Below are 26,321 nucleotides of genomic sequence, written 5' to 3'. Positions count from 1 at the left end.
AATTGGGTTGTTAGTTTTCTTACTGTCAAATTTTAAGCGCTCTTGTCAAATGTGATTTGTAAATATTTTCTCCTAGTCTGTGACTTGACTTTTCATTTTCTTAACAGCATCGTTCACAGAACAAAAGTTTTAAATTTTGAGAAAGTCCCATTTATCAACTTTTTCTTTTAGAGTCTGAGGTATCGTATCTAAGAACTCTTATCTAATCCTAGGTCATAAATAGTTGCTCCTATGTTTTCTTTTATTAAAAGATTTATAGTATTACATTTATGCCAATTATACATTTTAAGTAATTTTTGTAGCTTCATTTGAGTTTAAACCAACTGTGAAGTCTCAAATTTCATTTTTTTTTTTTACATACAAATGTCCAATTGCTTTAGCACCATTTGTTGAAAAGAAAATTACCACTGCATCTACTGAAATGTGAGAGAAAAAAGTAATCCTAATATATAGCATAGTAAGAAAAATCTATCTGTATTATATGAAATAAAGTCTTTAGCGAAATTAGTATCTGAAGCTAAGAGTTAAGAGCTAGGGTTTAATATCTTTGGAAGCTGTTCACTTGAACTACTATCACTACTAGTACTTTGACTTAAAACAACAGAGAGAGAAATGGAAACCTTTGTCACAAAAATAAGGTGAATACAAATAGCTGATATGAGTCTCATGTGGGGAGATCACATGGTTTCCTAAGGTCAATTTTCCACCTCTATCAAGACACACAGCAGTCTACAGATAACAGTAAACCAGTCACATAACTGGGTAACTTGTGGAGTGTGTTTTGAGATGATGATTCATGGACTTGGAATTCAGCTCCCTAGAAAAGCACAATAAAGGTCTCTGGAAGGAGAATAAAAGCCATAAAAGAGGCACCAAAGGCTCTCTCTTGATATTGTTGTTTCTTCTGGATGTTTAGACCAGCCAAGACTTTGCCCAATGTCTCACTGAGACCTCTGGATGTTCCCGGATAAGGAATGATTCCATTGCCTCTCTCTTCCTCTGCTTCTGTCAACTAAACCTGGGGATGTGTTCACCTTCAGGAACGAGGAAAAGGACTTAATCTCTCTCTTGGTCTCTCTCTCTCTCTCTCTCTCTCTCTCACACACACAGACACACACACACACGTTGTCCCTGGTGTGTCTGATGGAGAAGCCAAGGAGCACGGCCCTCAAGTGGCTGTCCACAGTCTTAGATGGGCTCTCCAGCCCCTTGTGAGGGGCCTGGGGACGTCTGAATACACTGAACTGAACCCACTCTCCACGCAGAGAACCTGAAGCCCTGCTTCGGAAGCCCCTCTCCCAGCCCCACAACCCAACAAGGGTCCTCCCAGGGCAGGGAGAGCGAAGGAAGGCCTTACCTGTGCTGTCCTCCCCGAGGCCTTCTGCGGCCTCCCGAAGCTTAATGTCCATCACCCTCGTGGAAATCATGTCCAGCTCACTAAAAATCAGGGAGAAAGCCATGTGAGAGGAAGAAGTCTAACTGAAGTTAATGACCGAGATGGTGGTGACTGACTTTTGCCCATGACCCTGGCAAAGACAGAGGCCAAAACACAGGTCCATGGCTCAAGATTAGTAACCACATCAGTGTTCATCTAACCACTGACCGGAGCCATTTAATGGAAAACATAAAACTGGGAAAGCTTCACCAATTTATACAATGCAGATTTAGTTTCTTTCTTCGAAAGAAACATTTTCAGAAATTATGCTTTGCTCAAATACCGTGTATTAACGCGTATATGTGGAATCCAGAAAATGGTACTGATGAACCTATTTGCAGGGCAGGCATAGAGACATGGACTTGTGGCCACAGCGGGGGAAGGAGAGGGCGGGAGGAACTGAGAGAGCGGCATGGACCTGCATACACTACCACGCATGGAACAGGCAGCTGGCGGGGCCCCTCCGTAAGGCACGGGGGGCTTGGCTCCGGCTCTGGGACGACCTGGGGGCGGCGTGGGGCGGGAGGGGGCTCAGGAGGGAGGGGACGTGTGTACACACAGGGCTGATCCATGCTACCGTACAGCAGAAGCCAACACAACGTTGTAAAGCAACTGTAATCCAATCTAAAAAACTTAAAATAAAAAGAAATTACGTTTTTCTCTTGTTCACCGTAGAAAGTTTGGAAGACACAGAGAAAGAAAATCACTCACTATCCCACCGATCAAGGAAGATCAATCACAGCCAATGTTTTAATATTTTTCCTTCCAATACTTTTTTGTGAAAATATTTATGTGCACAAGCACACATACACCACATCAGTAAGACTGGCTTCCTGATTTTCTTATCCCATGTCAGTAAAATCCTTGATGTGTTGTTTAATGGCTACATAATGTTTTGATTGGATGCTGCACCATCATTTATTTACCTTATTTCTTTTCAGAAGTTTTTATGAAAAATTTCAAACAAAAGTACACAGAATGTATAATGAACTTAATACATATGACTCTTGCTCATCTTGACCCTTTACCCCCTCCCACTTCCACCAGGTCATTTCAAAGTGAATCATCCCAGATACTAGCATCATTTAATTCATAAGGACTTGGCTTCTTCCTAAATTAAAAACCTCTGACTTTTCATGGAACTCAAATAAATGATTACTGGCCAATATTCCTGCTAGAGAGTACTGAGCTGTGCCCCTGCCTTCCATAGCTGACTTCTAAAGAAAATTAATATATTTATTTTTGGCTGTGCTGGGTCTTCACTGCTGTATGTGGGCTTTCTCTACTTGTAGGGAGCAGGGGCTACGCTTTGTTGCAGTCTGCAGGCTTCTCTTGTTGCGGAGCACAGGCCCTAGAGCAAGAGGGCTTCAGTAGCTGCAGCACGCGGGCTCTAGAGTGAAGGCTCGGAAGTCGTGGCACAGAGGCTTAGCTGCCTGGCGAGCATGTGGGATCTTCCCAGACCAGGAATCGAACCTGTGTCCCCTGAATTGGCAGGAGGATTCTTAACCACTGGACCACCAGGGAAGTCCCCATAGCTGACTTTTTTTTTTTTTTTTCATAGCTGACTTTTAAAACAGCACATTCTATCCTACACAGACTAACTCATCATTTACTTGGAAAGCTATTTCTTACTGGCAATCATTATGAATTTTCCCACTTTAAAAGGGAGCTAAATATTTAACTAATGAATTAATATTTATCACTTATACACAGCACACAATGGGAAATGATGGGAGAAATTTAAAAAAAAATTAACAGAGGAAGGAAGTTGCAGGTCTTTGCTAGACTTGAGTCTAATATTTAGGTCTCCTTCAATACTAATGTCAAACAGTCCATCCCTGATCAGCCAACTCCTTAAAAGGTGAACAAGCATTCGTAAGTCTTGCTTCCTGATTTTGATATAATTTGACTTTACAAAAATGTTGGAGCAACAGGATGAAGAAAAAAAAAACATGATCATCTCAACTGATGCAAAAAAGCCATTTGACAAAAGTCAACACCTTTTATGACAAAAAATTTTAAAAACTAGAAATAAAGGAAAACTACCTCAATGTAATAAGGTCATATATGAAAAGGCCACAGCGAACATCACACTCAACAATGAAAAACTGAATTTTTCCTCTAAGATCAGGAACAAGACACTCACCATATCTACTCAACACAGTACTAAAGTTCTAGCTGGTGCACATAGACAACAAAAATAAATAAAAGGCATACAAGTTGAAAAGGAAAAAGTAAAATTATATCTGTTCACAGATGAAATGATCTTATATTCTAAAGATCCACCCCCTACAAACAAAAAACTATTAGAACAACTAAATGAATTCAGCAAAGCTGCAGAACACAAAATGAACACACAAAAAAATCAGTCGTTTTGATAAAATAAAAATGAACAATCCAAAAAGGAAATTCAAAAAGTAATTCTATTTACAACAGTATCAAAAACAATAAAGTACTTAGGAATAAATTTAACCAAAGAGGCAAAAGACTTATACCCTGAAAACTAAAAAATGTTGCCAAAAGACTGAAAATAATGTCAATAAGTGCAAAGACATCCCATGTTCATGGAATGAGAGACTTATTATTGTTATGATGTCCATACTATCCAAAGCAATCTACAGACTGAATGCAAACTCCATCAAAATCCTTGATCCCATAGACTCCAGATGCTTCAAGTTACTATAGGGGAAGCTACCACAGTATTTGAAGGAAGACGCAGTAGAGAAGGAAAAGCAGGAAAATACAAGGAGCAAGGAGAATAAAAATGGTGAGGATGGATAAGTACCAACTACCTCCTTGGGTACCATCTTCCATGGTTGCCAGTGAGCTAGAAAGTACAAGTGCTCCAGCTTTCTATTGTCTGAATTTGGAGTTAACAACTGCAGAGACTTATCAAACACATAGATTATCATCTGAATTATCTCATTTAATCCCCAAGCATTCTAAGTATTCTCATTTTGAAATTGAGATCATGTATTAGGTATCAGGTAAGTTTATTAACAGCAGAGACATCACTTTGTCGACAAAGGTCCATATAGTCAAAGCTATGGTTTTTCCAGTAGTCATGTTTGGATGTGAGAGATGGTTCATAAAGACGGTTAAGCACCAAGCCTTGCCCAGAAAGAAGCATTTTATAAAATGTGTGGATTTTGTGGCAAGTTTTCCACTTGAATTCTCAAAGTTTATAAATTTATAGCAGTAAAACTATTGGGTAGGTATTTCCTTGATGGTGCAACAAGGAATTGATGCCTTTGAATTGTGGTGTTGGAAGAGACTCTTGTGAGTCCCTTGGACTGCAAGGAGATCACACCAGTAAATCCTAAAGGAAATCACTTCTGAATATTCTTTGGAAGGACTGATGTTGAAGCTCCAATAGTTTGACCACCTGATGCGAAGAACTGACTCATTGGAAAAGACCCTGATGCTGGGAAAGATTGAAGGCAGGAGAAGAGGGTGGCAGAGGACAAAATGGTTGGATGGCATCACTGACTCAATAGACATGAATTTGAGCAAACTCTGTGGACACAGTGGAGGACAGAGGAGCCTGGCGTGCTGCAGTCCCTGGGGTCACAAAGAGTCAGACACGACTTAGGGACTGAACAACAACAACAAAAATTTGTTGTTAAAAATTTTGTTGTTAAAAATTAAAAGTTAAAAAATTAACTGGTCCAAAATAGTGAAGCAGAGACACTAGCTTGTATATGCATGTTGGCTGTATCCCCAGCATGGGAAGGCACTTCCAAAGCCTGGGGCTGCAGGGCTGTGTGAGGCCGATGTTGACCCAGTGGAGTGGAGCATCCTGAGCTGTCCCCAGAGAAGCTTAAGGGGAGCTGGGAAATCCAAAGGACACCGGTCTCCAGGGAGATGGCTCCGCCTGCCGAGTAGCCCCTGTCTGGGATCAGGCTGGAGTCCAGAGGCTAAAAGAGCCCCATGAGACCATCCATTGGGTTAGACGGGGCATCTTAGTCCAGAGAACAGGGGTTGAGGCTGCTATAATTTATCAACTAACGCCTTTAAGAAACCATGAGATTACCTTCAAATTGTCCACTTCTGCACATTTTTTGTTGCTGTTGCACAACATTTTTTTAAAGTCTTTATTGAATTTGTTAGAATACTGCTTCTGTTTTGTGTTTTGGTCCTCTGGCCAGGAGGCATGTGGGATCTTAGCTTCCCAACCAGGGATCGAACCTTACCCCCTGCATTGGAAGGTGAAGTCTTAACCACTGCACCACCAGGGAAATCCCTACCCAATAGTTTTACTGCTATAAATTTATAAACTTTGAGAATTCAGATGGAAAACTTGCCACAGAATCCACACGTTTTATAAAACGCTCCTTGCTGGGAAGGGCTGAGCATGTGAAGGCATACGTGAGTGTGTGCACAAGCCTCTGAGGTGGGTGTGCAGGAGGGCATCCACCCCACTGAGTGTGGAACAGACCCACGAGCTCTGACATGCTGCTCCCTGGGTTGAATGATGTGGCTGTGATAAAGCCTTGTGCCAGGGCAGGGGGCTCTGGAGCAGGTTGGAGGGAGGGCGGGGGACTCTAGAGGACAGCCTGGGGCTCTTCTTGCTGGAGGTACATCCTATTGGACCCCGGATGCAGAGAGCAGCACCAGATGCAAGGTGCTAACAGACTCACGCTCGGAGCCAAAAGTCACCCCACAGAGAAAGCGACAACAAGCCAGGCTCACCGCACATGGGAGGTCTGAAAACCTGCTCGTTTTATGTCCCAAACATCTTCTTATGAATAAGAATGCAATATGGTGCGCTTGTTGGTGTTCAGTCACCGAGTTATGTCCGACCCCATTGACTGCAGTATGCCAGGCCTCCCTGTCCCTCACCATTTCCCAGTGATTGCCCAAGTTCATGTCCATTGCATTGGTGATGCTATCCAGCCATCTCATCCTCTGTCACCCTCTTCTCCTCCTGCCCTCAATCTTTCTCAGCATCAGGGACTTGTCCAATGAGTCGGCTATTCGCATCAAATGGCCGAAGGATTGGAGCTTCAGCATCAGTCAATTCCAATGAATATTCAGGGTTGATCTCCTTCAAGATTGACTGAACCAGTCAATATGGTGCAGAAGAAAAGGGAATGACTTGAAAGTAAGGTAGGCCTGGAGCTGAAGCTGCACCCTAGCACTGACGAGGGCTGAGCCTCAGTTTCCTCATCTACAAACACAGGCAGTAACACTTTAACTGAATGGGACTGAGAATGCAGCACATACAAGCACCCGCTGAGAAGAGCTGTTGGTTTCTACACCTCGTTCTCACCACGGGCTCACACCTCTGCACAACTGCAGACAAGAACACACACAACCGTATACCCTAGGGATAGTCCATTCTGTCCCATGAAGGCACAGTCTCCTTGGGCAAACAGATCACTTCAGAGCCACGAGTATCAGAGATCAAAACACCTGGGCTCCTAAATGAGCCCTGATCTTCCCACTGACCCATAGCTCGATGCACCATGAATAAAGCTGCTGCCAAGTAACAGATAAAACTATATTCCAGGCCACGGAGGCATGTCCACCCCCTGAGACTTTGGGCTGCGAGGATGGAGAACCAGCCCCTCCACTTGGATGCTTCAGGCGCAAACACCCTGCAGCTGTTATAAAGGGAATGTCTTCTCTGTTGAGCCAATAACCTGTGCTGCTCAATACACGTTCCCCCACCTGAGCAAAGTTCAAGAAAAAACCAGGAGAACCTTAATTAGAAAGTGTTAGTCGCTCAGTCGTGTCCGACTCTTTGGGACCCCATGGACTGGAGCCCACCAGGCTTCTCTGTCCATGGGATTCTCCAGGCAAGAATACTGGAGTGGGTTGCCATGCCCTCTTCCAGGGGATCTTCTCAACCCAGGGATTGAACCCAGATCGCCTGCATTGCAGACTGATTCTTTACTGCCTCAGCCACCAGGGAAGCCCTTTTATTTAGGAAAACAGTGTGTTAAATGCCCAGTATCTCCCAGGACCCCTTCTGCTTCTTACTGGGACTCAAGGTTCAGGCCGAGTGGCCCCGACACTCCCTCAGCCAGCTTTTGCCCTCCCCTCTCCCACTCCGCTGCTCTGACAGCTCAAGTCCAAGAACAGAAAAACTTGTTCTTCAAATCTGGGCCTGAGGGGGCCTCTTCAGGGGTTCTCATTAACTCAAAAGGGTGCTCAGCCTCCAGCCCCCTCCACACAGCACTCATGAGTGTGCATCTGGGCGCCTACAGAATCCAAGGGAGTCCTGGATCCAAAGAAAGATCCTCGTGGGGGCTGTTCCCACTGCCGCTCTCCGAGCCCTCACTCACCACAGGCTTCTCCCCAGTTTTTGGCAGAATTCCATTATTAGCTGCAGCTCATACTAAAAAATTCTACAGAAGTTTAGTCATGTGAAGAATGAGAACAGGTTTTTACTATGGTATTTTAAAGATACCCATGCATTATACTTATTTACACAATGCAAAGAAAAACATCTATATCCTGAGAACATGACCCTGAGTCCATAATTATGTACAAAAAAGCCTTCGTGTTCACCCTTAGAGACCCACTCATTCCACACCACCCTCCAGGCCATGTGCACATCTGATACTCTTTCTCAGCCTCTGTACCTGTCTTTATAATGCTCACCACAACTGTCAACAGTGACTTGTTTGTAAGGTATCTGCCTACCACTGCCCTTACTTTCAATGCTTCGATTGAAAGAGCTTCGATGCCTGTCACATCCAGTACTCTCTCACCAGGGATAAACAACCCAAAAATGAAGTAAAAAAAAAAATTCCATTGACAATAGCATACAAAAGAAAAAACTACTCGGGAACACATTTAACCAAGGAGGCAGAATACCTGTACTTGGAAAACTACAAAACACTGCTGAAAGAAATTAAAGAAGACACAAATAAACAGAACGTTATCCAGTGTTCACAGATGAAAAAATATGTTTAAGATGGCAATACTGTCCAGATTGATACACAGATTCAATGCAATCCTCCTCAAAATCCCACCTGGATTGTTTTTCCCCAGGGGAAATTTTTGTTTTGTTTTGTTTTTCTTTTTGCAGAAATTGGCAAGTTGAACTGAAAATTCATATGGCAATACAAAGGACCCAAAACAATCTTGAAAGTGAAGAAGAAAGATGGCAGATTCGCACTTCTCAGTTCCAACACTGGCTACAAATCTACAGCAGTCAAGAATGCATGGTACTGTCATACGTAAAAGAGCTAGTGAGAAGCCGCTGCGTAACACATGCAGCTCAACCGTGTGGCCCGTGACAACCGACCGGGGTGGGCCTGGGGGCAGGTGGGACGGGGCTTCAGGAGGGAGGGGACACACGTGTACTTATGGCTGATTCACACTGCTGCGCGGCAGAAACCAACACAGCACTGGAGAGCAATTATCCTCCAATTAAAAGTGAAAGAAAGTGGGACGCTGCTATATAACACAGGGAGCCCAGCTCTGTGACAACTAGAGGGGTAGATGGGAGGGATGCTCGAGAAGGAGGGGATATATATGTATATACTTATGACCGACTCCCATTATGGCACAGCAGAAATCAACACATTGTAACATTGTAAAGCAATTATCCTCCAAATAAAAAATAGAAAAAGAATGCATCGTACTGGCATACAGATAGACATATAGGTAAACTGAATTCAGGGTTCAGAAATAAAATATATTTATGGCCAGTTGATTTTGACCATGGGTTCCAAGACAATTCAATGTGGGAAGAATATGTCTTTTCAACAAATGCTGGAATAACTGGACATTCACATTCAAAACATAATTTATATTCCTACCTCACACTACACATAAATATTGCCTCACAGTAGATCACAGATTTAAATATAAGTGTTAAACCTATAAAAACTCTTAGAAGAAAATACTGGAATAAATTTATGATCTTGGGCTAGGCAATGATTACTGAGATGCAACACTAAAAGGGAAGATAACGTAAGTTGGACTTTACCAGATTTATAAACATTTTGTTTCAAACCTATCTATCAAGAAAGTGTGAAGGGAGCCTGCACACTGTGAGAAATTTTTGCAAATCATGTATCTGGTAAGTGATCTGTATCCAGAATACATAAATAATTCTTATAACAATAATAAAAGACATCCATTTCAAAGTAGATGAAAGATTTAAACAGATACTTGTACAAGAAAGTAAACAAACAGCCAACAAGCATATGAAAAGATGTTTGACCATTTTTTGTTGTTTTAGTCGCTAAGCTGTGTCCAACTCTTTACGATCCCATGGACTGTAATCCACCTCTGTCCATGGGATTTCCCAAATAACAATACTGGAGTGGGTTGTCACTTCCTTCTCCAGGGGGTCTTCCATGTCTCCTGCATTCCAGGTGGATTCTTTACCACTGAGCCACCAAGGAAGCCCATCACTAGGGAATTGCAAATTGAAACCACAGTGAGATACTACTTGACACTCACTAGACTGGCTAAATAGAAAGATAGACAATAACAAGTGTCTGCAAGCACATTTAGAAATTGAAACCCTCATTCATTGTTGATGGAAATGCAAAACATTATAGACACTTTGGAAAACAGCTCCTTGTGAAAAAAAAAACCTCAAGAAACATAAAGATACCATACAGTCTGGCAATTCCATTCCTAGGTATTTACCCTAGAGAAATAAACACATATGTCTATGAAAGATTCCAGGAATACCATGGAGTAGGAGGCACCAGGAAACTCTCTCCCACCTAGACAACAGCAACACTTGCAGAATCTGTCTGGTGTAGCTATTTCGGAGTCCATTTAAGGCTTGCAACTCCCAGAGGAAGGCTGGTATGTAAATCGCAGGTAATTTCTGTCAATTTCAGCTCTTAGTTCAACAGCATCTACTCACTGCCATTCCCAACTCTCTTGACAGGCAGCCATGCATCTGAGAGCAGCTTGCACATGCCTTGAAGGAACCATGGTGGGCAAAAGGACCCAGTTCTCCAAATACTAGAGATCTGTGCTGTGACTGGTGCTTACGATGACAGAGTGGCAAGGCGGTGGGCTGCCACTGCTGTTGCACCCTCCCTACTGTTGCAAGCCCCTCCCCATCTAGCTGCACTAACCTCCAGGAGATTTAAAGGGCTGGGCTGGGTGCCCCCATTTCCCCTTTCCCCGGTTCAGTTTTCTGTTTTCCCCTTTTGGGAGCCAGACATTGACCATTAGGACATTCAAAAGCTACTGTGTATATGGGGGAAATGAGCAAGTTACTGCATATGCCCAGGGAAACTCACAGGCTTATTCAAAGACCTTAGAAGATCTTAGAAAACCTCAGGCCGATCCTTGGCACAAAAAATAGAGCCTAGCAAACCCAGATGAAGGGGGAGAACTGATTTCCAGAGTTACCATATTATTAGATTCAAATGTCCAGTTTTGAATCTGTCCCTGAAAAAAGATCTGGTGGCTAATCTACTAGACAAACACTTAAAAGCAATGATCTTAAAGATGCTCAGAGAACTAAAGAAGTAGAGAAACTCAAGGAAATAATGTATGAACAAAATGGAAGTATTAATAAAAGGAGAGAAAGCCTAAAAAGGAAGAAAAAATCTGGGGCTTAAAAAAAAAAACAAAACTGAAATGGTAACTGGAATGAAAGATTCAGTAGAGGGTTTCAGAGGCAGATTTCAGCATGCAGAAGAATCAGAAAACTTGAAGATAGGTCATGATAATTAGAGTCTGAGGAATTGGAAGAAAAACATTGGCGTAAACTGAACAGAGCATAAGGGACCTATGAAAATGAAAGTGTGAGTCACTCAGTCGTGCCCAGCTCTCTGCAACCCCATGGACTACAGCCCACCAGGCTCCTCTGTCCATGGGATTCTCCAGGAAAGAATACTGGAGTGGGTGGCCATTCCCTTCTCCAGGGGATCTTCCCAACTCAGGGATCAAACCCAGTTCTCCTGCGTTGCAGGCAGATTCTTTACTGTCTGAGATACAAGGGAAATACAACGGACCTATGGGACACCATCAAATGGATCAAAATGCACATTGTAGGAGTCGCAGAAGAAGGTGGGAGAGAGAGAAAGGGGTAAAGAGAGTATTTGAAAAAATAATGGCCCCAAACCTCCCAAACTGGATGAAAGACACAAATAACAACATCTAAGGAGCTCAATGAATTGAGATACATTATAATTAAACAGTTGAAAGCCAAAGATAAAGAATCTTGAAAGCAACAAGAGAGAAGCAAATCATCACACACACCGAATCCCCAGTAAGTTTATCAGCAAATTTCTCATCAAAAACTCTGGAGGGTAGAAGGCAGAAGGGGGATGTAATCAAAGTGCTAAAAGGAAAAAAATGTCAACCAATAACCCTAAATGTGGCAAAGCTGTCCTTCAAAAGTATGTTAAGAAATTAAGACATTTCTAGATAAATAAAAGATGAAGGAGTCCATTATCACTACACATGCCCCGCAGGAAATGTTCAAGGGAGTCCTACAGGTTGGAATAAAAGGGAACTAGACAATAACTTGAAACTGTATTTTAAAAATGGATAAAGAAGATAAACACAATAGAATACTTCTCAGCCATAAGGAAGAATGAAACTTTGTCATTTGCAACAACACGGATGGGCTTGGAAGAATAAATCAAAGATAAATACTGTATGATATCACTTATATGTGGAATCTAAAATATACAACAAATTAGTGAATATAACAAAAAAGAAACAGACTCACAGATACAGAGAACAAACAAGTTGGTTACCAGTGGAGAAGGGGGCAGGGGTACTATGGAGGTAGGTAAGAGGTACAAACTATTAGGTACAAAATAAGTTACAAAGATACATTATACAACACAGGGAATATAGCTGATATTTTATAATCAATGAAGTATAAACTTTAAAATTTGTGAATCACTATATTACACACCTGTAACATAATAGTGTAAATCAACTATAATTTTAAAAAACTAACTTAAAAACTTAGTAGAAGTAAATACATGGGAAATTATAAAAGCTAGTACAGATGACTCTTTAACAAGATGGGTTTGAACTGCCCAGGTCCACTTATATGTGGATTTTTTTTTTTCAGCAAATATGTATTGTAGTACTACATGATCCATGTCTGGTGGAATCCCTGGACAGGCCACAGATATGAAGGACCAATTGTAAAGTTAGACTCAGATTTTGGACTGTGTGGAGGGTTGCTGTTCCTAACAACAACCCTCAATGTTCAAGGGTCAACACTGGTTTATGGTTGATTTATGACTCCACTTTTGTTTTCCACATAATTTAAGAGACTTACACATTTTTAAACAGCAATTAGTAGTCTAAGAGCTAGTATTACTGTAACTTTTGTTTGTAACTCCACATTTTGTTTTCTAATTTAAGAGGTTACTGTATTTTTTCAAATTATTAATTTATGTTTTTAGACACACAACGCTTAACGATGTTATTCTGTGGCATCAGCAACTGAAAGGAAGAGGAACAGAAGTGTAAAGGGGCAGAGATTCTGTGTGTCGTGGACGTTAAGCTGGAACAAATCCAAATCAGAGTATCATAACTTTAGGATGTTCAATGTAATCCCTGCGGTAACCACAGAACAGCTGTAGAACACGGACTGAAGGAAATGAGAAAGGAACTTCAAAGCTTCACAACAACAACCACAAAAACCCAACTCAGGACTTCCCCAGTGGTCCAGTGGCTAAGATTCCACATTCCCAATACAGTGGGCCCAGGTTTGATCCCTGGTCAGGGATCCCACATGCCACAACTAAGACCTGATGCAGAAAAATAAATAAATAAAACTAAATATTAAAAAATCAACTAAAAGGGGACAGTAATACAGGAAATGAAGGATAAAAAACCTATAAGCATAGTGAAAACCAATAGCAAAATGACAGAAACAAGTATCTTCTTATCAACTGCAAAAAGGAAAGAAGTTCTAAAACAGGCTGCCACATGGATGAACCTTGAGGATTTTATGCTAAGTGAAACAGACCAGTCACAAAAGACAAATGCTGAATGATTCCACTACTTATGTTGGAATCATACCAACACTTATGTTGGGGAATCAAAATCACAGATTCAGAAAGCAGGATGGTGGCTACCAGGGGCTGGGGAAGGAGGGAATGACGGGAGTGGGTTTAATGAGTTCAGAGTTTGTGTTTTGCAAGACGAAAAGAATTCTGAAGATGGATGGTGGTGTTGGTTGCACAACAAGATGGATGTACTTAATACCACTAAACTATATGTTTAAAAATGGTCAAGGTGGCAAAATTTTATATTATGTGTATTGTACAACAATAAAAATGGGGGGAAATGCACAAAAAAATGTATTCACCAATGTTCAGCATTATTTATAATCAGAAAGTGGAAACAGCTCAACAACTGATGAATACATTTAAAATAGGATACATACATACAGCAGAATATAATTCAGCCATAAAAAGGAATGAAGTGTTAACACATGCTACACTGTGGGTTAGTTTTGAACACATTATGCTACATCAAAGGAAACCAGACACAAAAGTCCGCAAGCTGAATGATTTCACTTATATAAAATACCCAGAACAAGGCTTCCCTGGTGGTTCAGCGGTTAAGAACCTGCCTTGCAATGCAGCGGATGCCGGTTCAGACTCCTGGTCTGGGAAGATCCCACGTGTTGCCAGACAGCTCAGCTGGTGTGCCACAGCTACGGAAGCCCTCACACCCTGGAGCCCATGCTCCGCAGTAAGAGAACCCACCGCAAAGAGCAAGCGGCCCCTGTTTGCTGCAGCTGGAGAAAGCCCACGTGCAGCAAGCAAGACCCGGCACAGCCAAAAATAAATAAATAAATATTTTTAAAATACATAATAGGCAAATCCATTGAGACGGACAGTAAGTTAGTGTCTGCCTAGGGTTGGGAGTGGGGTGCTCTGGAGAGGGAGGGAGAATGGGAAGGGATGCTAATGAGCAGAAGGGGAGATGAATACGTTCTCAAATCACATTCTGTTCATAGTTGCACAACTCTGGAAATAGACTGTTGACTGCACACTCCTAACAGGTGAACTCTATGGTTATATAAATTATATGCCAATAAAGCTGCTGGAAAAAAAGAATCACCAGATAAAAAGGTGAAGTAAAGACATTTTTGGAAAAGAAGACATGATACACTGTGTCTCTAGCAAACCCACAGTAAAGCCGATAAGAAGGGAGGAAGGATATGATCTTAGATGGAAGCGGGGAGGGGTGGGTGGGACTGGAGGGCAGTATTTATCGGGGTAAATCTCAACATGGACAGACGAGCAGGTCATCTGGATTTCAGTGACACACACAATCAGCACCAGTGTGCCCCGCTGCTCTCCCTGCCCTGCAGGCTTCATTTCCTCCAGCCCAGGACCTTTGCAGATGCTGTTCCCTCTGCTTGAATGCTCTTCCCTGCTCTCATGCTCCACTTCCTTCTTACTAACTTCTGCTCAGCCCTCATTCCCGCCGGCAGGTGTGATCAGAGGAGCCAGCGCCTTCCACAATGCACAGTGAGAAGCCCTGACCTTTTTGTTCACCGCATTCCCGTTTTCATCACATATCTGTTTGCACAATTCTGTGATCTGGTTCCCCTTTAAGGATTTAAGCCTGCTCACCTTCCCTATACATTTAATCAATTTTTCCTTTTTTTGGGGAAAAAGACAAAAATAAACTGTGACTTGACTATTGTTCTCTAGTGAGTCACACCAAGATCTGCCTGTACCTTTTTTTAGAAAAAGAAGTTTCACATTACTGAGGCAAGGGAATGTGTAAGGCTTGTAAAGTTCCTGTGAGAAATCTCTGCTCGAAAATTGTGCTGGCTTTACTGCTTCATGATAGACACTTTTATGCCCAAAACCAGAGGATTTGACCTTTCAGAGTACACCTCCAGGTGTGTGCATAAAACCTGCTTCATCCACTTGTCGGGAACAACAGGGAGGAGAAGGAGTAGATCCACTGTGACATATGGAGAAAAGAAAGCAAAGAAATTGCTCAGAAATAAACCCACACACCTACGGTCAGTTAATCTTTGACAGAGGAGGCAATAATATACAATGAGGGACAGTTACTTCAGCAAGTGGTGCTGGGAAAGCTGAACAACTGTATGTAAATCACTGAAATTAGAACCCACCCACACACCATACACAAAGACAAGCAAAATGGCTTAAAGACTAAATATAAGACCTGACACCATAATACTCCTAAAAAAGAACATAGGCCAAAAAAAAAAAAAAAAAGAACATAGGCAAACTTTCTCCTACATAAATTGTAGCAATGTTCGCTTAGGTCAGTCTCCCAAGGCAATAGAAACAAAAGTGAAGATAGACAAATGAGGCCTAATCAATGTATAAGCTTTTGCACAGCAAAGATAATCATAAAGAAAATGAAAAGACAATCTTATAGGCTGAGAGAAAATATTTGCAAATGATGCAACTGACAAGGGCTTGATTTCCAAAACATACAAACAGCTCATACACCTCAACAAAAACAAAAAACAACCCAATCAAAAAACAAGCAGAAGACCTAAATAGACATTTCTCCAAAGAAGACACAAAGATGGCCAACAGGCACAGGAGAAGATGACCAGCATCGATAATTATTAGAGAAATGCAAATCAAAACTACAATGAGTTATCACCTTCTATCAGTCAGAATGACCACCATTAAAAAGGCTCCAAATAACAAACGCTGGAGAGGGTGTAGAGAATAGGGAATCCTCTCTTACACTGTGGGTGAGAATGTAAATTGGTACAGCCACTATGGAGAACAGTATGGGGGTTCCTTAAAAAGCTAAAAATAGAGCTTCCATATGATCCAGCAACCCCACTCCTGGGCATATATCTAGAGGAAACAATAATTCAAAAAGACATGCACCCCAGTGTTCATGACAGCACCACTTACAGTAGCCAAGATACGGAAACAACCTGAATGTCCATCAACAGATGACTGGAGGAGGATGCGGTGTGTATATACACACGATGGAACACTGCCAGTCACTCCTAAAGGAGACCAACCCGGAACATTCACTGGAAGGACTGATGCTGAAGCTGAAGCTCCAGTACTTTGGCCACCTAAGGCGAAGAGCTGACTCACTGGAAAAGGCCCTGACGCTGGGAAAGATTGAAGGCAGGAGGAGAAGGGGGCAACAGAGGATGAGATGGCTGGATGGCATCACTGACTCAATGGACAGGAGTTTGAGCACCCGGGAGATGGTGAAGGACAGGGAAGCCTGGCGTGCTGCAGTCCATGAGGCTGCAAAGAGTTGGATACGACTTAACGACTGAACAACAACTCAATGTGTAGGTATGTGTGTATGTATATATATTACATATATATATATACATGAATCACTTTGCTGTACACCATAAACTAACACAACACTGTAAATCAACTACAGTTAAAACACTGCTTGAAAAAAAGAAAGCAAAGCAATCAGATGAGCAAAGAGCTGAAAACCAAGAACTCCAACACTGAGTCATAGTGCTCAGAGGACAGCAGGAGGGGAGCAAGGGAACTTACAGGGAGGCCAGTTTCCTAGAGACCAGTAATTGATAGACAGTCTTATTAAAAACCTAAAATGAGGCTTGACCTAGAGAAGTGAGTCATCGCCAATCTGGCTAAAGATGTCAAACTTGCAGACTAACTCCTTGAGAATAGGGAACACATACCAGCATGGTACTGCCACGCAGGAGGTCCCCAAAAAAGACTGTTGAATGAATGAATGGATGAATGAGCAAATGAATCAGAGGCACTTACAACATGTGTTAGACAAAGGAATCACCTTCTGAGGAAAGTGACTCAGCATCTACTACCCAGCCACAGTTCCCAAGACCAGGGGACACGCCGACGTCTTCAAGACAGACGTCTTTCAAAGTTCATGACTTAAGACTTCCCCAGTGGCCCACTGGTTAGGAATTCACCTGCCAGTGCAAGGGACACGGGTTCAAGCCCTGTTCCGGGAGGGTCCACATGCCTCAGAGCAGCTCATCCTGTGCACCACAACTACTGAGCTCACGAGCCCCAGGGCCCACACCCAGCAACGAAGACTCAGCACTGCCAAAAATAAATACATTAAAAAAAAAGGGCCATGACTTAGCTAAATGATGTCACATTTCTTTAGTTTGATTTTTTTGTCCTTGGCTCCCTAGACATCACCTGCCCTAGAACCAGGCAGAGCCTTTGGGAGTCAAGGAACGTGGATGCAAGGAGGACCCTGCTTCAGATGCCTGGTTCCTGTCCTTGGGGTTCCCTTCAGCCAGGGGCTGAAAGGGACAGGGAGAGGATCCAGAGGGAATGAGGCAGTGGACCGCAAGTGGCTAGCCTGTTTCTTTGCCAGACAAACAGCATAGTTTATAAGTATATAGGTAGTGTCTCATGTAAGATAAATGATACCATTTTTTTGAAACGTATGCAACAGTTGATTTTGCAGTACTCAGAGTCCTTATGAAGAAGCACACTGGTAAGTTACTTAGCTGGGAACGCATACCCTCCTACAGACATGTACAGACACACACAGGAACCTGCGTTCACGTATGCAGCCTGTGTCTGCATGGATGCTCCTCAATGAGGCTCACGCAATACACGACAGCTTTCACAGGAGTTACCTGTTTTCCCTTGCTCAGAAATGAATAGTTTCATATAAGATTTTTAAAACGCTAGTTTAGATGTTTTTATGTTAATAGGATAAAACAAATCTATGAGCTAGGTTTACAAAACCATAATTTCAAAAATAGGTAAGGGGCTTCCCTGGTGGCTCAGTGGTAAAGAATCTGCCTGCCAATGCCAGAGACGCTCATTTGATCCCTGATCTGGAAAGATCCCACAAGTGGTAGAGGAGCGAAGCCTGTGAACCACAACTACTGAGTCTGAGCTCTAGAGCCCAGGAGTCGAGACTACTGAAGCCTGCACGCCCTAGAGCCCAGGCTCTGCAACTAGAGAAGCCACTGCAATGAGAAGCCCGGGCACCACAACCAGAGAGCAGCCCCTCTCGCCACAACTTAGAGAAAAAGCCCTCGCAGCAGCAAAAAATCAGCTCAGCCAAAAATAAACAAATAAAAGAGGTAAGCCTTGAACTTTGCAACCTCAGAAACTGCATTTGGACAGTTCCTGGGAAAACATATTCTAACGCTGGGGTATCTTGCCAAGATGTGATCTAACTTGGAAACTTCCAGTCTCTGAGTGAGCTGTGAATTGTGCTAATCACTACCCACACGGGATGAATGGACCCAAAGCCCGGGGCGCAGGGAAGCTTTATGAGGGCTGGTCTGTTTTTAACTTGAGTTTTTTTTAGGTAGTAAATTCCCCTCTTTTCTGTATGTCTACCAAAAATAAGGACATGAAGAAAGTTCTTAAGGCTAAATTTATCTAGGATGTTCAATATGTGATTGGCATTTCTGTAGCACAGCAGATGCAAAGCTGAAGTTTTGTTTTGTTTTTCTTTTTTAATTAGGAAGTCATGCTCCAAAGTCTATTAATGAGGAGACATCACACCACCGCTCTATTCTGGTCCATTCAAAACAGGCAGCATCAGACACTGAGGTTGAATAATTATAAGTAAAAAAAAGAAAAGATTGTAATGAAACAATAACAGTGATGGTGACTTTCCTGCACAGGGCTTTGCAACAGTACAAAGATGTGTGTTCACAAGGAAGCCTTTGGTTGCTGGATTCCTGTGCTGTGTAGCAAAAGAAGGAAGTGAGGTTTGGGGGGGAGTGGGTGGTCTGCCAGGTCTCCCAGCATCCCCCGCACCTCCAGATGTATGTTGACAAAGTGGCAATATTTGTTTCCCAAGACCGTCCACCCAGCCCAGGTGATGTGCAGACGTGACCATCGCTTGGTTGGATAGAGGCTGCCATACTGGCATTTTCCATTTGGTGTACAAGACATGCAAGCTGTTTACTTACACTTGCAAATGCATTTCAACCACATTGGAGCTCTGCTTCCCTTTGTACTATCATGGTGGAAGCACCAAGGGCCAAACATTTTCAAAGGATGAGGTCACCTGCAGCAGGGCGAGGTGGCTTTGCAGGTCCACTGGCCTCTGCTCCCTAAGAACTTGAGCAGGCCGCCACCCTCGGCAAGTCTGTCAGTTAATAACAAGCCCTTTGGCGTTATGTGAAGACAAAGACAAACACTGTATGATCTCACTTACATGCAGAATCTAAATAATACAACAAACTAGTCAATGTAACATAAAAGAAGTAGATTCACAGACAGAACAAATGAGTGGTTACCAGTGGGGAGACGGGAAGTGGAAGCAATGGACAGGGAGGGGATTAAGAGGTACAAACTATTGGGTATAAAATAAGCTACATGGATATACCGTACAGCACAGGTAATATACCCAATATTTTATAATAACTATAAATGGAGTATAAACTTTAACATTGTGAATCGCTATATCATACACCTGTAACTTACAAATATTGTATGTCAACTATACTTGATTTTAAAAAATTAAACAAATAAAAAAAAAGAACAAGCCCTTTGGGGCTGATCGCTAGTTCCAGGAACAATTCTAACGACCTTTTACGTTGCCCTTTGCTGCCTTCTCTCCACCAAAAGGACACAGACTGTGCCATGTGGATCCACCTTGTTCAGGCATGGGATGTTCAGAGGAAAACACTCTGTCTTCCAGCCCCCTTCCCCTCCCCTTCTCTCTTCCTTTCACTCCCCATCCCCTTCACCTTAGCACCCTGCTCCCCCCGGCTTCAATATATGCATGTGTCACAAAGAAAATAAAGAAAATCATTATTTTGTTCCAGAATTCACATAATTGAAGGAGATATATAATATATACAGTGACATCTGTAAGAAAGGGGGTCATAAACGACAACAGGTACTGAAAGGGCCCTCAGGCCCTGGGGGCCGGGGTGCAGGGTCGGGCCCCCCTCCCTCTCAGCCCCTCCATCTACCCCGCCACCTCTCAGCTCTCAGGGGCGCACCTGGGCTCAGGCTTGATGCACTGGTAAAAGGCAGCCATCTTCGTGAACACGGAGGGGGCCTCCGGCACTTTCATTCTCCGGAAGGACAGAAGGCCTCCCCTTCCCCAAAGGGGCCCTCGGGTCACCCCTGGGTGCCGATCAAGAGCCTTGCTCCCGTTTCCAGAGCAGCACTCGGGCCCCGAGGACACGGAGGCGTCTGCCAACTGCTGCAGCCCCGTGGGGCCTCCGGGCAGGTGTGGAGCACAGGGCATTGGAAGCTCAGACACACAGCCACTTCCTCCTTCCCTCCATCCACGTGGACGGCCAGGGTGGGGCTGGAGCTGCCACCCGCCTCCCTCTGAGCTGAGGGTGGAAATTGACAGGCCCGGGCTCTGCCTCCCTGTGCTCCTGACAGAGTTGGGCAAAGGGCACTAATCACCCCATCTGAGCAAGGGTTCAGGGCCCTGGGGGAATGTCTAACCCCCCGCCCCACAACCGCTTGTTCCCTTGCTCTGGCTTTCTCCTTATTCCCTCTTCAAGCTTGTTGCTGCAGGGCCTGGATGTATTTGATGAACGTCTTTCCTGGGCCCTTCCCAAGGCTCCTCCTTTCAGGCGGGCACCTGCCCCAGGGCACGCTGCGGCAGCCAGAGCTTCAGTACTCCCTGCTGGTGACCACACCTGGCAGGTACACAGGCCACGCCCTCCCCCCCACAAAGCTACCTCCCCGTGACGTCCTCTCTGCTGACCTGCAGCTGCCACTTCAAAGTAAGAGACTCCTGTCGCCCAGCCTTGCAACTGCACCTGAGCTCCTGCAAAGCACGAAGGCTGCTAACCGCACTGCCGGTGGTTTCCAGGCAACGTCTAGAGGGCTGACAGAAGGCTCCGAATGGCAAGTGTGACTGTATTATGAAAACTGCGGAGCAGCAGGCAGCAGGGGTGACTTCTGAAGACGGTGCCGAAGAAGTCCTAGATTCCTCTTCTGTTTTCCAAAACGCATCCATATATATAAAGTTCTGGTCATTGTTGTCGTTAGTCATGTTTGACTCTTTGTGACTCCGTGGACTGCAGCATGCCAGGCTCCTCTGTCCTTCACTATCTCCAAGAGTTTGCTCAAATGCATGTTGAGTTGGTGATGCTACCTAACCATCTCACCCTCTGTTGCCACCTTCTCCTACTGCCTTCAATCTTTCCCAGCATCAGGGTCTCTTCCAGTGAGTTGGTTCTCACATCAGGTGACCAAAGTATTAGAGCTTCAGCTTCAGCATCAACACGTCCAAAGAAAGTTCTGGTTGACTGGTTTATAATTGAAATAATCAAGCATAACCAGTGTACTTGATGGTAACTAAAGAAAGCAGTGGGAAAAAACAACTGCTGAGTGTTCTGCTGGCAGTTTACACCCACCTGCCCTTGGACTCTTTAGAATCTTCTAAAGATGCTCTCAGCTGCCTGGATGTTGCCAACAGCTCAGCTTTCTCTAGGGAGAGGGACAACGGACTGGCGGGAGTGTCCCTGTCTCCCGTGAGGTGGGTCAGGGGCAGAGCGAACCACTGAAGTGTCAGGGATGGGCTTGGCTTCAGGGTGGATGTCTCTAAGGAGCGGTCCCAGCCAGTAGCCTTCTCTCCCCAGAGGCCAAGTCCAACAGACCCACAGCTGCAGCTCACCCCACTGGAGGCCAGCTCAGCACTCAGAGCACTGAACCTGAGCCGCCCTGCCGCTCGCTACGGCCAGCCCTGCTCTGGGCCTGGTCAGTGTCCCTGCAGGTCCAGAATGGTGTAAGTGGAAAATCTGATGCTGAAATCAAGGCCTGTACCTCATCCAGCTGTGAGCCCCACGAGGGCAGCTGACTCCTAAGAAGCCCAGGTCAAGGTGTCTCCTATCACCTGTCCTTGGCAGACATCAGTAATTCAACCACAGCATCATTCTCAGAACTGCTCACCACACAGCCCTCCAGGGAGCTACTGCCAGGGGCCTGGAGCAGCACTTGGCTAGAAGCCTGTCGACGTCATTGGCAGAAATCGCAGTGAATCTATAGAACTGGATTCTCGCCTTGACTGCCACTAGGTAGCTACTAACCAGCTGAATGACTCGGGGCAAACCACTTCCATCTCTGGGACTCTGTCTCAAGTCCGATATGAGTGGTTTGAACTCTGATACCTGACAGGCTATCGGATTACTTCAGGAAAAACACAGGTCTGTAAAATTGGTCCAAACCTCATTTTTCTGTGAAGATGCTTCTGTTAACTAACAGAGGAAAAGACGTGCTCGAGCTGAGAACAACATCTATGGAAAATATATTTTCAAAATCTAGTCACTATACTGCTTGTCTGTGAGCCAGAAAAATGAAGTGGCAATGACAACATCACAGAAGTCCCTCCAGTCTGGCCTGGCCATCTTACCTGCTGCCGCCACCTCCCCCTGACCCCCCACCCCACGTAGCCACACCTGATACTCTGCTACCCAAGGGAATGCCTCATCCACACACACCAGTGCCTCTGCCCATGACCCGAAGAAACCTCAGAACTTGCTGGGCACCTCACATTCTTCCTCTGAGTCCCTGCCCACTCACATTATTTCCCCTCCTGGAATGTGACCTTCTTCAGGGCAGAGGTAAGCTCTTTTCATCTCTGATATCTACACACAATAGATGCTGGGAAATATTTAATGAATATTAAATATTTAATATTAAATACTAAAGCATCACCTGTGCTTATAAAGATCTAAGGGCAGGGACTTCCCTGGTGGTCCAGGGATTAAGACTCCACCTCTCCAATGCAGGGGCCCCAGGTTCAATTCCCTGATTGGGGAACTAAGATCCCACATGACATGTGGTGTGGCCAAAAAAATTATAATAATAAAAAAAGGGCAAAATCACTTTTAATAAGGTAATTTGCTTTATTAAGTTTCTCCTAAGGAGGGGGGGATTCTCAAATAGTTGGATTCCGTTTGAGCCATTTGGTAAGATGCTTTGACAAAGTGCTCCTGTGTGATTCAGATGTGTGGGCTGGCTGGGTTTGACATAAATATCTTCCTATTTTGCAATTTGGAGACATCACATTTGGAGAGTGAGGACATGGAGCAATCTGAACACACATTTGGCTCATTATGTGAGGACATCTAATATTCCAAATTTTTCCATCCTCTCAGTATTTTAAAGACCTTGGAGAAGCAGCCAAGTTCCCATTTTCTTCAATACTGCCATGGTGGGAGGAGGGTGTTGTATATATACATATTAATAGATGCCCCATACCAGTTGGTAGCTAATGTGTATAGCTGGCCTCCTCAATCAGATTGCGAAGTCTCTAAGAACAATGCCAATCAACTAGATTGTTTTATGTATTCCAAGAAGCCAAATATGCAGTAGGTGCTTAATAAGTGCATAGTGATTAATTAATACAGGCCTTCCCCAGTGGCTCAGCAGTAAAGAACCTGCCTGCAATGCAGAAGACTTGAGTTTGAACCCTGGGTCGGGAAAATCTCCTGGAGGAGGAAATGGTAACCCACTCCAGTTATTCTCGCCCAGAAAATCCCATGGACAGAGGAGCCTGGTGGGCTACAGTCCATGGGGTCACAAAGAGTCGACTAAGCATGTGAGGACATGTCGTGACTGATTAATATGGTGCAACACACAAGCCACATCCTCCTGGACTAGCCAGGGCCACCAGCGCACACAGCAACGGGCACGGCACCTCAGTCAGTGGGGGAGCACCCGTGAAGTCCTTAGCTGACGGATGCACAGGAAGGTGACCAGAGGGAGGCAGACTGTGTAGACAGGTGGCATCCCGCGAACAAGTGAGGACTCCGGGAATTTCTCACACTTTACCTCCGAGCGAGCCAAGGCATGATGCCGGCGGAGCTTACATGTGCCAAGAACTGCTGTACATATTCCACATGCATTTCCTCTTTAGATGTTAGCTGAACTGAATATTACGAGCATTCCATCCAAGCCCGCCCACTTGGAGTCGTGCACTGGAGAAGGAGCGTCGCCGGGTGACGGTCGGCAGCGGCACGAGGCACTAGCGCAGGCTCACGGTGGAGGGTGGAGCCTGGGGGACTCCAGTTTCCGCTGCCTGCTCCTGGGATGGCTGCAGGCTTTCCTGCCGAAAGGCAGCTGAGTCAGGTGGCCGAACAGGCAGGGGGCCCTCTTCCATCTCCACTGAGTCACATTTCTCCCCAAAGGCAGCCAGCTGCAGCCAGAAGGGCAGCCCCGAGTTCCTGGTAGACACAGTCCCACTCAGCCCCGGGCTCTGAGTCCCCGGGCAGGGGGCTCAGGGAACCCTGCGGTCCAGTCTGATACGCCCCCCGCTGAGCAACAGAGGAGAGCACCCTACTGACTCTGCTCCTCGGAGAGGAAAGCTCACCGAGCGTTCTGCTTCATGGCGTGAGGCGCTGACAGGCTGACCAACTGCGGCACTGGTGCCTCACCTGCCTGGAAGGCCCCCGCGGGGCAGCTGCTGTGGGCAGGGTGTCTGAGCAGCCTGTGGTTCCGCCTTCTCCTGCAGGCAGCCCAGGGGGATGGAGTCTGAGGGTGAGCAGGGGCCGAGGGTGGTGTGTGCATCTGCCGGGGATGTCGGGAGGCCTCGTGAATGGAACCCCGGTGGCCCTGCCACTCCAGGGGCAGCCAGGGGACCTGCGGCCTCAGCATCGCCTGGCAGCTGATGAGAGGCGCAGAATCTCCGACTCCATCCACCCAGATCTATGCTCTCAAAGTCTGCCCTGGGCCAAGGGCCCCTGGTGATCCCTCTGCAGGTTAAGGGTTGAGAACCACTGCTTTACAGCAGCGGTTCTCAGCCCTGCCTGCACATCAAAATCCCCTGGGGAGCTTTAACAACTCCTGATCTTCAGATCATGCCCCGGCCCAATTGCTGGCAGGGTACCGCAGGTCACTTCAAATGCAGGCAGGGCAGAGAACGGTTGTTCCCCACCGCTGGTACTGATGAACCTCGGTGCAGGGCAGGAACAGAGCCACAGCCATGGAGAAAGGACTTGTGGACACAGGGTGGGAATGGGAGGATGGGACGCATTGAGAGAGCAGCATGGACACCTGTATGTCACCATGTGTGAAACACACAGCTGGTGGGAGCTGCTGCAGCAGCTCAGACCGGTACTCGGTGATGACCCAGAGGGGTGGGAGGTGGGAGGGAGGCGCAACACAGAGGGGATATGTGTTTACTTATAGCTGATTCATGCTGCTCTACAGTAGAAACCAACACAACATTGCAAAGCAATTATACTAAAATAAAAAACACTTTAAAAAAAAGCACACTTCTGCATTCATTTCTACAGTTTCAGTAACAAATGGTTTTCCTTCAAGTGACAAAAGGTCAAACACAGGAGAACTGAGGGAATACAGCTTTTCACAAACAGGAGCCCATCTGGGGGAGAGAGGGTTAAAGACCATTTAGGCTGCCTGTCACTAGAAACTGATGGCAGAGGCAGCGACTCCATTCCTGGATCTGAAACCCATCAATCCTAAAGGAAATCAACCCTGAATATTCACTGGAAGGACTGATGCTGAAGCTGAAGTTCCAGTACTCTGGCCGCCTGATGGGAAATGCTTTCACTGGAAAAGACACTGATGCTGGGAAAGATTGAGGGCAGGAGGAGAAGAGGACAACAGAGGATGAAATGATTAGATAGCATCACCGACTCAATGGACATGAGTTTGAGCAAACTCTGGAAGATAGTGAAGGACAGGAAGGCTGGTCTGCTGCAGTCCATGGGGTCACAAAGAACTGGACATGACTTAGCGACTGAACAATTGAGTACAAGGGCCTACTCTTCCAGCAGGGGCAGAAACGGGGTTCACTCAGGCCCAGACACCCAGGAACTCAGTAAGAACCTGCCAAGGCCTGACTCAACACACGACGTGGCCCAAGTCAGGAACCACAGTTGGTCAACGCAGTTCTACACCCTGGCAAGAGTGGCTGTTTCAGGGACAGGCATGTGACTCATTTCAGGCCCAGGAGATGAGGCTCAGGGCATTTATGGAATTGTTGAAAGAGAATACTTCTTTTCTTTTGGGTCTGG

The 26,321-nt window shown here is 45.0% G+C and overlaps 1 protein-coding gene across 6 annotated transcripts in view; it reads right to left on the bottom strand.

Annotated features, from left to right (window-relative positions):
- Positions 1-26,321, bottom strand: part of CRACDL (CRACD like) — a 125,461-nt gene that overhangs the window by 46,115 nt on the left and 53,025 nt on the right. For 4 of the 6 annotated variants that reach the window (XM_043918632.1, XM_043918633.1, XM_043918635.1 and 1 more), the window contains exon 2: positions 1,358-1,437. In XM_043918632.1, the coding sequence (XP_043774567.1) occupies positions 1,358-1,437 (80 nt within the window). Of the gene's footprint in view, positions 1-1,357; positions 1,438-20,315; positions 20,720-26,321 lie in introns of those variants that run through there. The other 2 variants (XM_043918631.1, XM_043918630.1) reach the window with 2 other exon arrangements.

The sequence above is a fragment of the Cervus elaphus genome, chromosome 11 (assembly GCF_910594005.1).
Source record: "Cervus elaphus chromosome 11, mCerEla1.1, whole genome shotgun sequence".
Classification (NCBI taxonomy): domain Eukaryota; kingdom Metazoa; phylum Chordata; class Mammalia; order Artiodactyla; family Cervidae; genus Cervus; species Cervus elaphus.
This window is presented reverse-complemented; position numbering and strand designations above follow the sequence as displayed.